At 42.7% G+C, this 13,350-nt stretch overlaps 1 protein-coding gene across 1 annotated transcript in view; it reads right to left on the bottom strand.

The window, feature by feature from the left end:
• Positions 1-3,093: 3,093 nt before the first annotated feature.
• The window catches only part of LOC147727341 (alcohol dehydrogenase 1-like), a 239,924-nt gene continuing 229,667 nt past the window's right edge, over positions 3,094-13,350 (bottom strand). Inside the window, exon 9 of the mRNA XM_086961424.1 lies at positions 3,094-4,801. Within this exon, the coding sequence (XP_086817550.1) occupies positions 4,777-4,801 (25 nt within the window). The 3' untranslated portion in view covers positions 3,094-4,776. The remainder of the gene's footprint in view (positions 4,802-13,350) is intronic.

The following is a 13,350-nucleotide window of genomic DNA, read 5'->3' as shown; positions in this document are numbered from 1 at the left end:
GGTACTTTATATCATTGGTATGCACTGTTCATGATTGTATTTGTAAAAGTTTTTTTTTTTTATTATTTATTGTAATTAGAGGATGATCTTTTTTATAATTTTTTTATCAATGTCTTTATAAAAAGATGTACTTTTATGGTTTTTGTAATGTCATGAAAACCGAATAAAGGAATTGAATTGAATGTGGCATGTGCAATCAGGAGATTTTTAATTGGAATCCGGGGAATTTTAAAAGGTTTGTCAGGTAATATGTTGGTGTTTTTTTATGACGTTCCCCACCCAGATTGACTTACATTACCTTATTGTACGCATATTTATAGGATATGTTTCTTTTTGACCCATTTATATTGTATGTGTTATTTTATGATGTATTTATGGTAATGTTTATTCACTACGGTCAAAATAAACAAAACATTTTGACTGATTGACAGACAGTCTGAGTAAAGTGAATAGTGAGGATTTGCAGGAGCATGGATAAGCTTAGGAGATAGGCGAAATTCTCAGCCTCCTATTCCCAGCACCAACTGGTCAATATCTGTACTGCTTCTAACCACCTGGCTGACTGCTGGGATACGAGATCCAACTGAAGTCTTCAGTGGCACATGCATTGCTGCTGGCGGACCTGATTCTACACATTCTTCCAGTGGAATTTGAACACAAACACACCAAATCTTCTTCTCCCATGTGTGGACAGCTCCCGGCCCCTCCTCTTTCCTCTTGCATTTAGTTGCTCCTTGATCCACAGCTCCCTGACCCATAACCATGCTAACCACCTCTGCTCCACCAGAAGCGAAATGCTAGCTGAGTGATTGCACAGGTTACATAATAAGGGATGCAACAAGACTAGACAATGCCCGCAAAATTTTATGGCTTAAACATGTTGAAAATGTTATGCAGGACATTGGACACCCAGAATTTTTCACCTCGCCTGATAATATGAATTTTATTAATCGGAAGGAGTTTTAAAAAGTATGCATGATCCACCTAGAAGGAAACAGGTTAATCCTTGAGATGAATAAACCTATGGTGGTTAAACATCAATTAATTAATATTATGTGCGATATCCAACCATATTTGTTGTATGTCACGGGTGGATACGACAGATACCTTCTGACAAGATTCAGGTTTGAAACTTTTCACCATTTGGTTACATATCCAGCCATTAACGATTGGTCAAGGGAACTCTGTCGATGCCCCTGTGATAATATTTCATCACAAAGTACAATACATGTAATCCTATTCTGTAAATTGTATAGCAGTGAAAGGCGCAGGTGGATAATACCACTATTAAAACAGGAAGGATGGAGGGGGTGTCGCCCTGCCTTTGTGTACTTACAGATGTTGGGAAACTGTTATTGTATTGGTTCTAAGGTGGGTTTTTAAAAGAGTGCATTGAGGACTACGAAATGTCTAACTAACTGAACCGCTAGATATGCAATGGGCTGGAATCAACTAGTAGGAGATATATTGTTTAGGGAATCACAGAATGTTTACATGTATATTACGAATTTATAGGAACATATTCTTGAAAGATTTGTATTGATTAATTTTAAATGTAAAATATAACGATGTACTCTTTTGATATGTTTGTTTTTATGATTTTAATGTTCGAAATCGAATAAAGCTCATTTTGATTTGATTTGAACACAGAGAGGGCCTGCGACAAAATGTAGGCTCAAAATATCATGAACAATAACTCAGAAATCAGAATGAGCACTTTACTTTGTATGGCAAAGTGCTGGAATGCAGGAAAATTAGGAAACTGGCATAAGCATCACCTCTAATGCATGGTACTTGACAGGGCTGTTATTTACAAATTATTTCCTCCACACTCAGTTTTAGTCCTCATCACGCAGTCAGTTTAAAGGGGTCAAGCTATGACTTTTATGGCTCACAATATGTGTTAAATTTCCTGCTTTATTTGTGTAGTAGCCAAGAGACAAAACAAACTACAGTCCCATTGAGGCCAAGGAACAACTGGCAAATTGGGAATGAACATTCGTACACCAATCAAATAATGTTTATCCCAACAGTACCCCATACCTCTTACATTTTCAAGACAATAGAAAGGGCCATATTTGTACAGCATAGTAAACTCCTGCAGAGGACATGAGGTACTCAAAGTTGTTCCCATGGTGCAATTTCAAAACTCCATCAACTAACATTTGCTATGAATGGATTGTTGAAATATTTATTCACATGGGGACTTGCAGAATCTTCCCCAGGGATTTTACTGTAAATAGAAATGGATATGCAAATATCGGCTGGCCACATTGTTCGACCTGGCTGCATTGGCGTTGGTTTCCCCTGTATTTCTGCCTTTGCCTCCTGTGTTTTCGCTGTGTGTTGGGCTTCGTTTTGCAGGTCTAGATGCTTTAGGCACTTTGCCACTGCTGTTCAGTGCCAAAGTGTAAGTGTTCTATTTGTAAATTATTGTTATGGATTTGTGATTCCATTATTAAAAATGATACGAAGTAGCTTCTTCGTGTCATTTTTAAAGAAGAATTTTGAATAAAGAGAAGTTATACAATGACCTGCTGAATTGTTTCTGAAAATTTGTCATCTATAATATATGCAACTACTGAGTGGAGTGGCGGACCTTTGTTTGTTTATAATCTAGCCTTATTATAGATGCAGAAGGCCCACCAATGTTTGACTCTTTTTCAATACACAATATGAACTCTACTGAATAGGTTCTGTTTTCCTTTGTTGGTCAATATGAATCAGATAGGTTGCATCAGGCCAAAGATGTCAGACACGCTCCGGATTTAGGTCTGAGGGCCAGATGTACAAATCATTTTACCAGTCGCAAACATCCCATTGGGCTGTTAGCTACGGGTAAAATGCATGTTGCCATGTGCGAAAGACAAGCTGCGACTCTGTAACTTGTTAACAAATCGCATTTTACTTTTGCAATTTGGTATTAGAGAGAAGCGTGTTTAGGGCGTCCCTTCCTAATACCAATTAGCACTGGTATGAATGTTTTGCGACCAGAATGCGGTCACAAAACATTCATATTTTACAGACTCCATTGGGGAGGCAGTAACCCATTTGCAAATTGGAAGGGGGTCTCCCCCCCCGCCCCCCCCCCCCCCCCCCCGAGGGCTGCTGGCTTCACCTCATCTTATGGAAGAGAAGCAGCAACCTTGAGGCCAGAATAATCAACAAGGAGTACCGATGAGGTAACCACCATCTTCCAAGTGAACATTTTTTTTAAAAAAGACTCTGCTTACTGATAGGATAATAGAAGCAGCAATAAAAGTCTTTACAGCACAATTACTACATTTCTTATTGATTTTGCTGCAGGGCCACCTCTGTGTGAAATATCTGTCAAAAGTAGCGCAATTCTAGCCTTAGGCATGAAAAACAATAAAGATGGGACTGTTAGTGTTACCACAGACAGATGTTGAAGCTGGGTTGAACTAGCAACGCCATATTTACTGGCATGCCTGCCAACATAAACTCTCCTCAAACCACTACTTTATGTCACTGCCTACCTTATCACTGGATTGAGACAATGTGACATATTAACGTTCTTTGAAGTCACATTAATTCAAATTTGGTTGTTTTGCTTTTAAAATATTTTCCTACAATGCTTCCACCAAAGTCTCAAAGGCGACATCCCAAATCAAAATGAACACTTTCTTGATACCCCTACATTTACATGATATTATTACCACTTCAGGGCATACAAAGATGTATGTTATGGTTTTGGGTAGCTCTTTTCTATTTTTATGTTCAGGGTATACCCGTGTTATGTTCATGTTTGACCGTAGTGACCGTAGCAGAGTCTTGTTTGCTAACTTTGTATTTGAGTGTGGTGTGGACCGGGTAATAACAAAAAGAAAACTGTACAACTGCACAGACTAATTTTCCATACATCACATTTGTTTTTAAAAATACACATTTATTTTTGCTTTCTGCTGCCTTTGGGAGTGACTTTCAAAAGTCCTGATAATGTGATTGTGTTTCTGCGTGGTATTTTGTGACATAGGCATGTCATTGTGTGGGTGACATGAGAGAAAATTTGCAGGTCAAAAAGTAATCCCTTGGGACCTAAGTAAGTGCTAGATTTCTGCCAAAAAAGGAAAATCTAGTTTACGTCCTCCTGTGCGTATCACCACTCCATTCAGCGGGCGGTTGGTTGTAGGCAGTGTACCAAAAGCCGAAGGTGCCTACGGTTCCAGCATTTGAAACTTCTCTTGTGGTGGACCTGACAGCAACAACAATTGTGTAAGATGGGTTGTCCAATGTAGAGTGACCCGTTGGATGTGATTTACCCCAGCGAAACAAAAAACTCTGGACCATCATGGAAAGTTTTGCGTTGCTGCACATGAAACATTTTAGCTCAAAAGATTTTATTTTTAAGCAACCATGCAAAAGAGCAATAAGGTATGAACCTAAAAACAAGAGAGATTGAAAGGGGCATCCTACCAATTAGCAAAGGTCTCCCACGTGCTGGAAAGAGGTCCCAGCTGGTCAGAGGTATTTTTAGTTCCTTCCTGGAAATGTATCCCCACTATGGGGGCTATCTCCAGGTTCGACATATATGATGATAGTTTCAATATGTTGGCATTGCAAATGGATATTTTGGAAACCATTGGTATTGCGTCCATAGGTGGCGTATGAACTGCATCTTTAAGTAACATTTGTTGCATTCATTCTAGACTTTTCTGGGTCATCATGGGTTGCATGTCTGCAGTGCCCAAGACAGAATTATGCAGCCTGGGAAAGAAGGTTGATTCTGATTCTTGATGTTGGTAATTTTTCGAGATTTCAGATCATCAACACGGTTCTAATGCTGAAAGAATAAAACATGAAAATGGAATTAGAAATATATCTCCCATGCAATTATTTTCAATATACTGTCAGACAATGTTTGGCTTTGAGAAAGGAGAGATATGCTTGCAAACAAAAGCTGCCAGCTAACAGCCACCAGCCTTCAGAGCCTTCCTTGATGTTAAAAGGCTCATATAAAAACACAAACATTGGCAAAGCCAATAGGTCTGGCTTTAATGTGCTCACAGATGCAAAGAGCATTTACTCACATTAAAGCCCAGATACATTGGGCCTTTCAGTGGAACCAGTTCAGTTCCGGCTTACCAAATAGGCAAAGTAGGCACCGGCCTACGGGCCCCACTTCTTTTAGGGGTCGTGCGAAAACAGATCAAAATAATATTGATTTGATCTTGAAAGAAAATTAAAATCAAGCTTTCTTTAATTGTTTCCAATTAATTTTTGTTTGATAACATAAATAATTGTTAACCTCTTAAGCGCTGCCGACGGCCAACGGTCGTCACGAGCGCTACCTCCCCAGTGCTGCGCACGACCATTGGACGTCCATTCAGCACTAGTTCCAATGGACAGCGCAGCACTGGGGAGGGATATTTGCGCCGCAGCTAAGGTGTTAATGTTTAGTTTTGTGTAAAAAAATTGGTGCATTCAAATTGTTGGTTGGTAAAATTACCAAGCATTTACAATACAATAGGTTTCGCATTTGCTAGAGTTTGAGCTATTGGCATTGTAAATGACAATGCTTTTTATTTATGTGTTTTGAAAACCTGCATGCACTGTGTAAACATGCCCTTTGTACTTATCCTCCTTGCTTACGAGAAGAAATGCTGGCAGTAACTGCACCTCTTTTACTGCCAGTCTTGCTTCTCCTAAGCAAAGACTATAAGTGCAAAGTGCACGTTTACGCACCTCATGCAGGTTTTAAAAACACATATATAAAAGGCATTGTAGTTTACAATTTACAATACCAATAGCTAAAACTCTCGCAAATGCGGGACCTATTGCATTGCAAATGCTTGTTTTTATGTCCTTACGAAACAAGTCCTGGATATTTGTATTTTTTATTGATTTGTTGACTTATTATTCATACATTTATTTATCATGGTTATACAGTGCACCAAGCAGGCGAGAGCTCTGGCTTTTTTTTTTAGCTCTTGAGGGCACAAGCCAAGGCAGGATAATAATACATTTCAGAGAAAACATTTGTTCAGTCACAGATTGATGAGCGACATAGAGGTGAAAGTAGCTGCAACACTAATGACACTGTTTGCAGATTTTTTGATGAGAAAAGAAATGGAGCAAACAAGCTTTCTCTACTATTTCGAAACAGCAAATATAGAAATTTGCAAAGAGATGTTCAACCCGATTTGCTTTAATATCTTACAGGTAATTTTTCTTTGTATTTAGGATTGAACAAACAAATAAAGACAAAGGAGGTCATTAAGATAGCGGGCGGATTGCCACCGATCCGCCCGCCAAAATCCTCCACCGCAAGTTCAATTCCCCTGCCACATTACCATGGCGGAGGGGAACCCCGGCGGACGGAAAGACGGTCCGCCGGTTTTCCGCCCAGTCGAAGAGTCGACCGGGAGGAAAAGCTGTTAACATGGTGGACGTGTCAACCCCCACCCCCCAGGATTTCTGGGGGTGGGGGTTGCACATGGGGGGTACCTATGGTACCCCCCTTCATTTGACCGTACAACATGGCTGGCACCACGCGGTGCCTGTCGTGTTGTACTGTCAAATGCACAACTTGCATTTCTGGCATTGTGGCGGGCGGTGCTTTGAGCACCGCCCGCCGCAATGTCAGAAATGTGGGATGCGCCGGCCAGTGTGGCGGGCGCATCTTAATGGGATGTGCAGGACCGCCACAAGCGTTGCTGGTGGTCCCATTTCCTGGGGTTATGGCGGGCGGACAAAGTCTGCCCTCCATACTAATGGACCCCCTAGTCTTCATTTTATCAAAGACACAGAGGAGTTTTTTGTAAGCGTTTAGGAGCACGGCCAAAGGTGGATTTTTCAATATGCCATGGACAGGTGAGCCTATCAGGACAACATGCCAGTTCACTAATGGTGTGAAAACAGACAAAGGTGTAGTGCATAACTACACAGGCACACATAATACAGGAAGGCAGGTGTTGTGACGCCAGGCAGTGTGTTTCAAAAGCAGGAGAGAGGAGGAGGCAGCCGCAGCCAAAACAGACCTCAGTCTTTGAATGCACAGGAAATGTGGCAAGATAAGCACAAGATTAACAGCCCTGTTTACTACAAAGCTCAGTGAACCACGAGCACTGGTCTCCAATGGTCCAGGTTAAGGAAAGAAATAGTACTCCCAAGCTCTGAGTAATAACACATGTACAGGGGGAGTCCTTCAAAATGGGCAGAGCTTTTAAAGCCCATATCCTGAACACAGCATATCTCGCAGAGAAAGTGCATGGGCTGCCTAGGTGAGACCTAAAAACGTGTTCAGAGATCATTTGCAAGGGGACCCATTACATTTTAACTGCCTAGGGGACTCCACAGGGTTTAATCAGGCACTGTACCAGTAGGTACTGATGTTTCACTGATCTTTCCTGTCACTGTCAGCATCATTCCAGTAGATGATCACATAGCCCTGTACAAAAGTCAGAGCATGAACACTGGAACATGTGCTTTGAAATGCTCATTAAACGGATCTCTACATAATGAATATATAGTATGCTTGTCTAAAGTGCTAAAATATTGTAATATAATGAGACACAGAAGCTTTAAAAACTTTCATGGACTTTTGAAAATGTGGAGCTCCACGAAAAACAGAATGTTGTTTCAGAAGTAATTTTTGGGATGTATGTGAATTGCACAAGAACTTCTGAGAAAAGGTTATTTTCCAAAAGCTAAGGCTGAATTCTTTGGGGATACAAGCATAATTTCTACATAGATAGACACTGTTAAGGACAGAGACTGTGAAGTGTGTTAATAGTCAAAAAATGTGCACACTATGCAGATTTTATTAATGTAGGATAATATGTGGTTTGCATATTTAATGTTAAGAGAATGCACAGTCTGCAGTTTAGTTTGACCTATTTGTGAAGGTATACACGGGACACCCCGGGATGCAGATTATTGCAGCATGGCTCCAGGGAATAAAGTAACACCCCATAGGACATTATGTTAAATAAATAAATAATTTCAACATTGAAATTGTATATGTATATATACTTTTAGTAATGTTATGTTATTCTTGTTTGTATGGCGTGCATGTCACCCATGAGCGTATACTGGCACCTATGACGGGGGAGCAGCCCAGTCTGGGGCCCATTAATAATAATAATAATAAAACCATTTTTAAAGCGCCTGGTTGCACAAAAAACAGTGTGTCCCCGCGCTAAATACTGCTAAATCACCAGAGGCAGGAGCAAGAGTGAGCCGTGGAAGGTGCAGGGAAGGGAAAGGGGGTTATGCAGGAGGGAACAGGAACGTTTTAAATTTTCCACGGAACCTAATTTCAGACGGTTCCATTCGGAGGTCGAGCGGGAGTTCGTTCCAACATTTGGAAGCCAGGTGTCTGAACGAACATCCACCCATCCTAGCTCTGGTGATTCTGGGGAGCTTAAACCACATCGTTCCGGACGATCTCAAGTTCCTAATGGGGCGATGTATAGTGAGATGATTTTTCAAATAGTCCGGACTTTTGCCATGGGCAATTCGATGCACAAAACAGAGGGACTTGAATTTGATTCGCTCCTTAACAGGGAGCCAGTGGAGTTTAGCTAGAGCGGATTTCCCAGATGCTCTGCGAGGGAGTTTGAGCACAAGACGAGCGGCGGCGTTCTGCGCACACTGGAGTTAGTAGTTGGTGTAAGCCTTTTTTATTCAAACCTAGAAGCAGAGCATTCCCATAGTCAAGATGGGGGGTCACCAAGGCTTGGACGATGGTCTTTCTGGCTTCGATGGGAAGGAGGTCTAAAACCTTACAGAGGACTTTCAGTATGCTGAAGCATTTGGCTGTCACTTTACTTACATGAGATTTATAGGAGAGATCTGAATCCAGTATTATGGCCAGATTGCGCACCGAATCCGCAGGACAGGGTGGGTTGTCTAGTTCCGTAAGCCGCCACATGTGTGACAATGCTGAAACTGATTTCCCTACCACCACCAGCTCTGTTTTATCGCCATTAAGGCACAGGCAATTGCTGTTCATCCATGATGCTACTGATGACAGACAGTTGGAAAAATTAGTGGCATCTTCTCTGTGGTCGGGCGTGAGCTTGAACATCAATTGGGTATCATCAGCATAGCTGACAATGCCCACCCCAAATGCTTCCACAATGCGAGCCAGGGGTTCCATGTAGATGTTAAATAAGGTAGGGCTCAGACTCGAGCCCTGAGGAACCCCATGGCTTGCCTTCCTAAGAGAAGATTTGAAAGGGGGATAATGCAACTGAAAACTCCTGTTGGCCAAGAAAGACTCTATCCAGGCCAAGGCCTGTCCCTCCACTCCCATGTCAGACAGCTGAGACAGCAGCGTTGTGTGCAGCACGGTGTTAAAGGCTGCACTAAGATCTAATAAGACCAACGCTGCTGTCTCTCCACTATTTGTCTAAGGCACTCAGTAGAGAAGAGTAAGGCTGACTCCGTAGAGTAGCCGGCTCTGAAACCCGATTGAGTGGAGTGCAGGAGAGATTGTTCCTCCAAATATCTCATGAGATGCCTATTAACCACCTTTTCCACAATCTTCGCACAAAAGGGGAGAAGGGAAATTGGGCGGGGATTCTGGAATTGGGAAATGTGGATGTTAGATTTCTTTTTAAGAGGGATGGCCTGGGCTGTTTTCCACACGTCCAATACCCGGCATTCTTGGAAGGAGGGCGACACAATGTGACTAATCTGATCGATGATCATAATCTCCATGACTCCTTTGCATCGAGCCGGCGGGCAAACGTCACAAGGCGAGCCAGATTGTATGCTATTGGCGATGCTTAATAATTCCTGCCTCTCGGGTGTTGTGAAGCATGTGAGACGAGAGTTCCCCGTGTAGGTGTCTATAGCTTCCATAAATTTGCTTGAGAGGTCCTCGTTCTCTGTAAAAGTAGCATGGATTTTGTCGATCTTACCTACAAAAAAATCAGCGATAGAGTCACACAACTCCCTCGAGTAGGTATCTTGGGCTTCAAGTCTGGTCGGGGCCGTAAGCTCTCTATAGATAGTGAAGAGTTCTCTAGTGGGATTGTCCGCTGAATCAATTCTGCTCTTAAGGTGGCAACTTTTTTCTAATCTCACTAATTTCTGGTATTTTTTTAATTCCCTTCTATAATGTAATTTATCCTCAGGATTGTAGTTTTTCCTCCAGCTACGTTCTAAATTTTTACATCTGGCTTTGGCAAGTTTAAGTTTTTCCGAAAACCAGGGGGCGGTTTTAGATTGCCTGGCAGGGGGCTTAGATGTCCAGGGAGCTATTACGTCCAACGCAGTGGACATCCATTTTTCATAGTTGTTCCACGCCTCCTGAAGAGAGTTGCTTTGGGGGGGGGGTATTTTCTAATAGGGCACTTTTAAATGCCTCTTGATTAAAATTTTTCCATTTTCTCCGCTTCAGGGTGGGGTTTGGTAAGTCTATTTTCTGGAGGCGTATTTTCTATAGAGAACGGAATGATATAGTGATCTGACCAGATTATTCTGACTGGAGAGGAGACTTTAATGCCCTCCCAGTTAGCAAAAATGGGATCCAGGAGATGGCCAAGTTGGTGTGAGGGAGCAGTGGATTGCAACTTGAGCCCCAAAGATGTCAATGCTGCAGCCACATCCTGTGCCTCCCTGCACTCACTATCATCTAAATGGAGATTTAAATAGCCTAGAATAATGAATTTTTTGTATCCGAGTGCCGGTTGAGTAATAAAATCTAAAAGCTGGTTACCAAACTGTCCTGCCCCTCCAGGAGGGCGGTATATCAGCAGACCATTAATAACATTTCTAGGTCCCATTTTGATAGTGAAGAGGCCGCTTTCACTGTTAGGTATTGTGGCCTTCACTAGGGTGCATTCTAGCTCAGTCTTATGAATGAGGGCTAGCCCTCCCCCTCTTTGTTGATATCTATCTAATCGAAGTAGACAATAGCCTGGAGGAGTGGCCTCGAGGGCTTCAGGAGACGAATGTTCGTCCATCCACGTCTCCGTAAGAAAAAGCACATCAGGGCTCCTCGTAGTTAATAAATCAGATATTTATAGTTTATGCTTTTTCATTGATCTGCAGTTCAGTAGTAACATGTTAGATTTGGGTATTTCATGCTTATCCTTCATAGGGAATTGAAAGGTCTGATTACAAAAAATGCATGACGGAGGTAGTAAGTCAGCTTGCAGAGAGTGGTGACAGCTGTTCACCTCACTAGGGCGTAAAAACAGTAACTCCTGTTTAGTATATTGTGAACAATACCTGTACGATCCCATCGTGCCAGATGGCGTAGAAGGACCGAAGGATTCCGCCCTGCACCCCGGTCTGTCGCGGACGGGCGCAGACGGGCGCAGACGGACGCAGACGGGCGCAGACGGGCTGGACTCTGGCTTGACTCTGGCGCGAACACGGCGCGCTCGCTGAACGCGTCCGCTGCGCGGAGCCATAGCCGTTTGTTTTTATAGTGGCGACTCTCGCCCCAAGGGAGGATAGCCCTACCCAAAATGGCCACCGCTGTAACTCAGCCCGGGCCCCAGGTAAAACGGCCCTGCAATCGGCCGGTCGCTCTGGGGCAAACCAGGGGAGCTGCTAACACCGAGCAAAATTTAGTAGGTAATGTTTATTTTTTTTAAAAGGAATGAATGAATGCCTTCACCCTCAATTGGTTAAAAGACAGTAAGCACCACGATAAATCCGCGCACTGGTGAAGGGGGGGAGAGGAGACAAAGGAGAGTGCTCACAATAAATTTTAAGAGTAGGTAAAAAAAGTGACCGCCCGGCTCAAGCCTCAGGTGTCAATAGCAGTATTCCATTACAAGAGCCAGGCTTTCAGTTTTTTTGAGGAACTATATGATGAAGCTGTCAGCTCTGACTTGGAACGGGAGATTGGCCTAAACTTTGGGGGCTATGTAGGAGAAGGCATGGCTCCCGGCTCTGGCTCAGCAGAGGCGGGGCCGAGAAGGAGGTTGGTTGAATGCAGATATCTAGTAAGTGTCTGGAGCTGGATGCAGCTGTTGAGGTAAGCTGGGCCATGGTAGTGTAGTACTGAGTATGTGTTTGTGAGAAGCTTGAAGAGCGCAGGTTTTTGGATATGGAGCTAGTGGAGCTCCTTGAGGTGTTTGGATTTATTAGTGCAGTGTGGTAGTTTGAGAGTAAATACAACAATACTATACAATATTGTCCTGCACCACAAGCTGATTGGAGGCGTGTACACATAGTGAGCCAGAGGGTGAACATTCTGGAGTGTATCAGTGAAAGGAATGTTGTGAGGCAGGGGCAAGCAAGATGGTGGTAGTGTATCACAGGAGAGCATCACAAAGCTCACATCATTATACCAGCCTCTCCTAGTGTCCCAATGCCACTCCACCAATAGGAAGCAGCTATTTGATATTTGTTTAGAGGTTTTGGACAGTGTCACAAAGCCCTTAAGGCCACTACAGGGCACTAGCATGGAAAAGGAAGTCAGTCTGGAAATTACACTGCTAGTTAAGGGTCTTAAAACGTGGGATGGTGGCCTTTATCCAGAATACTTCATTGAATGTCCTTGAAATAGCATATCATTCAGTGAAATGCCTTACTGACAAGGTTAGTTTTTATGAGTTTTCTGCAGTCTAGATGGTCTGTTTCTTCTTGCAAGGTGGGATTCAGGGTATTTCTGGGTCTGATGCCCTGGATGCCGAAATATCTGCTTCCTGAAGGATCACCAATTAATCAAGTGTAAGCTGGATATTCATATGTTGATGGGGTTTAGACATTGAAGACCTTTTGAAGTAGAAATGCCTTTTGTTCTAGTATGCCTTTTGAATGATGCATAGAGCATGGGCGTCCGCAGAAATTTTTCCAGGGGGGGGGGGGCAAACCTGGCAAATGAAGGGACGTGGCTAATGTTAATCATTAGGGGCGGGGCTAAAATGGCAGACAACCAGGATCGGGTAATGCTCAGGCCAAGCTGAGGATAAAAAGTGGTGAATTCTACATTTGAAACTGGATAACAATTAGAGTACACAACTCAAGAAGCTTGTAGGTCTAATCAGTTAAGTCGGAACCCGGTAGTTGCAGAAAACCAAGCCAAAAGAAATAGCTAACACATGAGTTAAAAACCATCTAGACCTGGAAAAAGTCCTATCAGCCCACCCATTTGGCGGAGCATCGACATTTAGGACCACCAAGGACACAGTCTGTGTACCATAGCCCAGATAGAACGGCTGGCAAAACACTCGACTAATGTCCGGGTAGATGGATGATGTGTTTCCAAAGCATGTGATGCTGATAGAGTGCAGTGCAAACAAAATCAATAAATGTAATGAATTAAAATGACTATACAGACAGAAAAAATTATTTATTAGGATCCGTCTGGACGTCAATATAAAAACAATCTAACAGTGTGACAGTATCACTGTTAATATGCAA

Source organism: Lissotriton vulgaris, chromosome 3_1 (genome assembly GCF_964263255.1).
Source record: "Lissotriton vulgaris chromosome 3_1, aLisVul1.2, whole genome shotgun sequence".
Taxonomy (NCBI): domain Eukaryota; kingdom Metazoa; phylum Chordata; class Amphibia; order Caudata; family Salamandridae; genus Lissotriton; species Lissotriton vulgaris.
The sequence above is the reverse complement of the archived record's forward strand: the minus strand, read 5'-3'. Positions and strand labels throughout refer to the sequence as shown.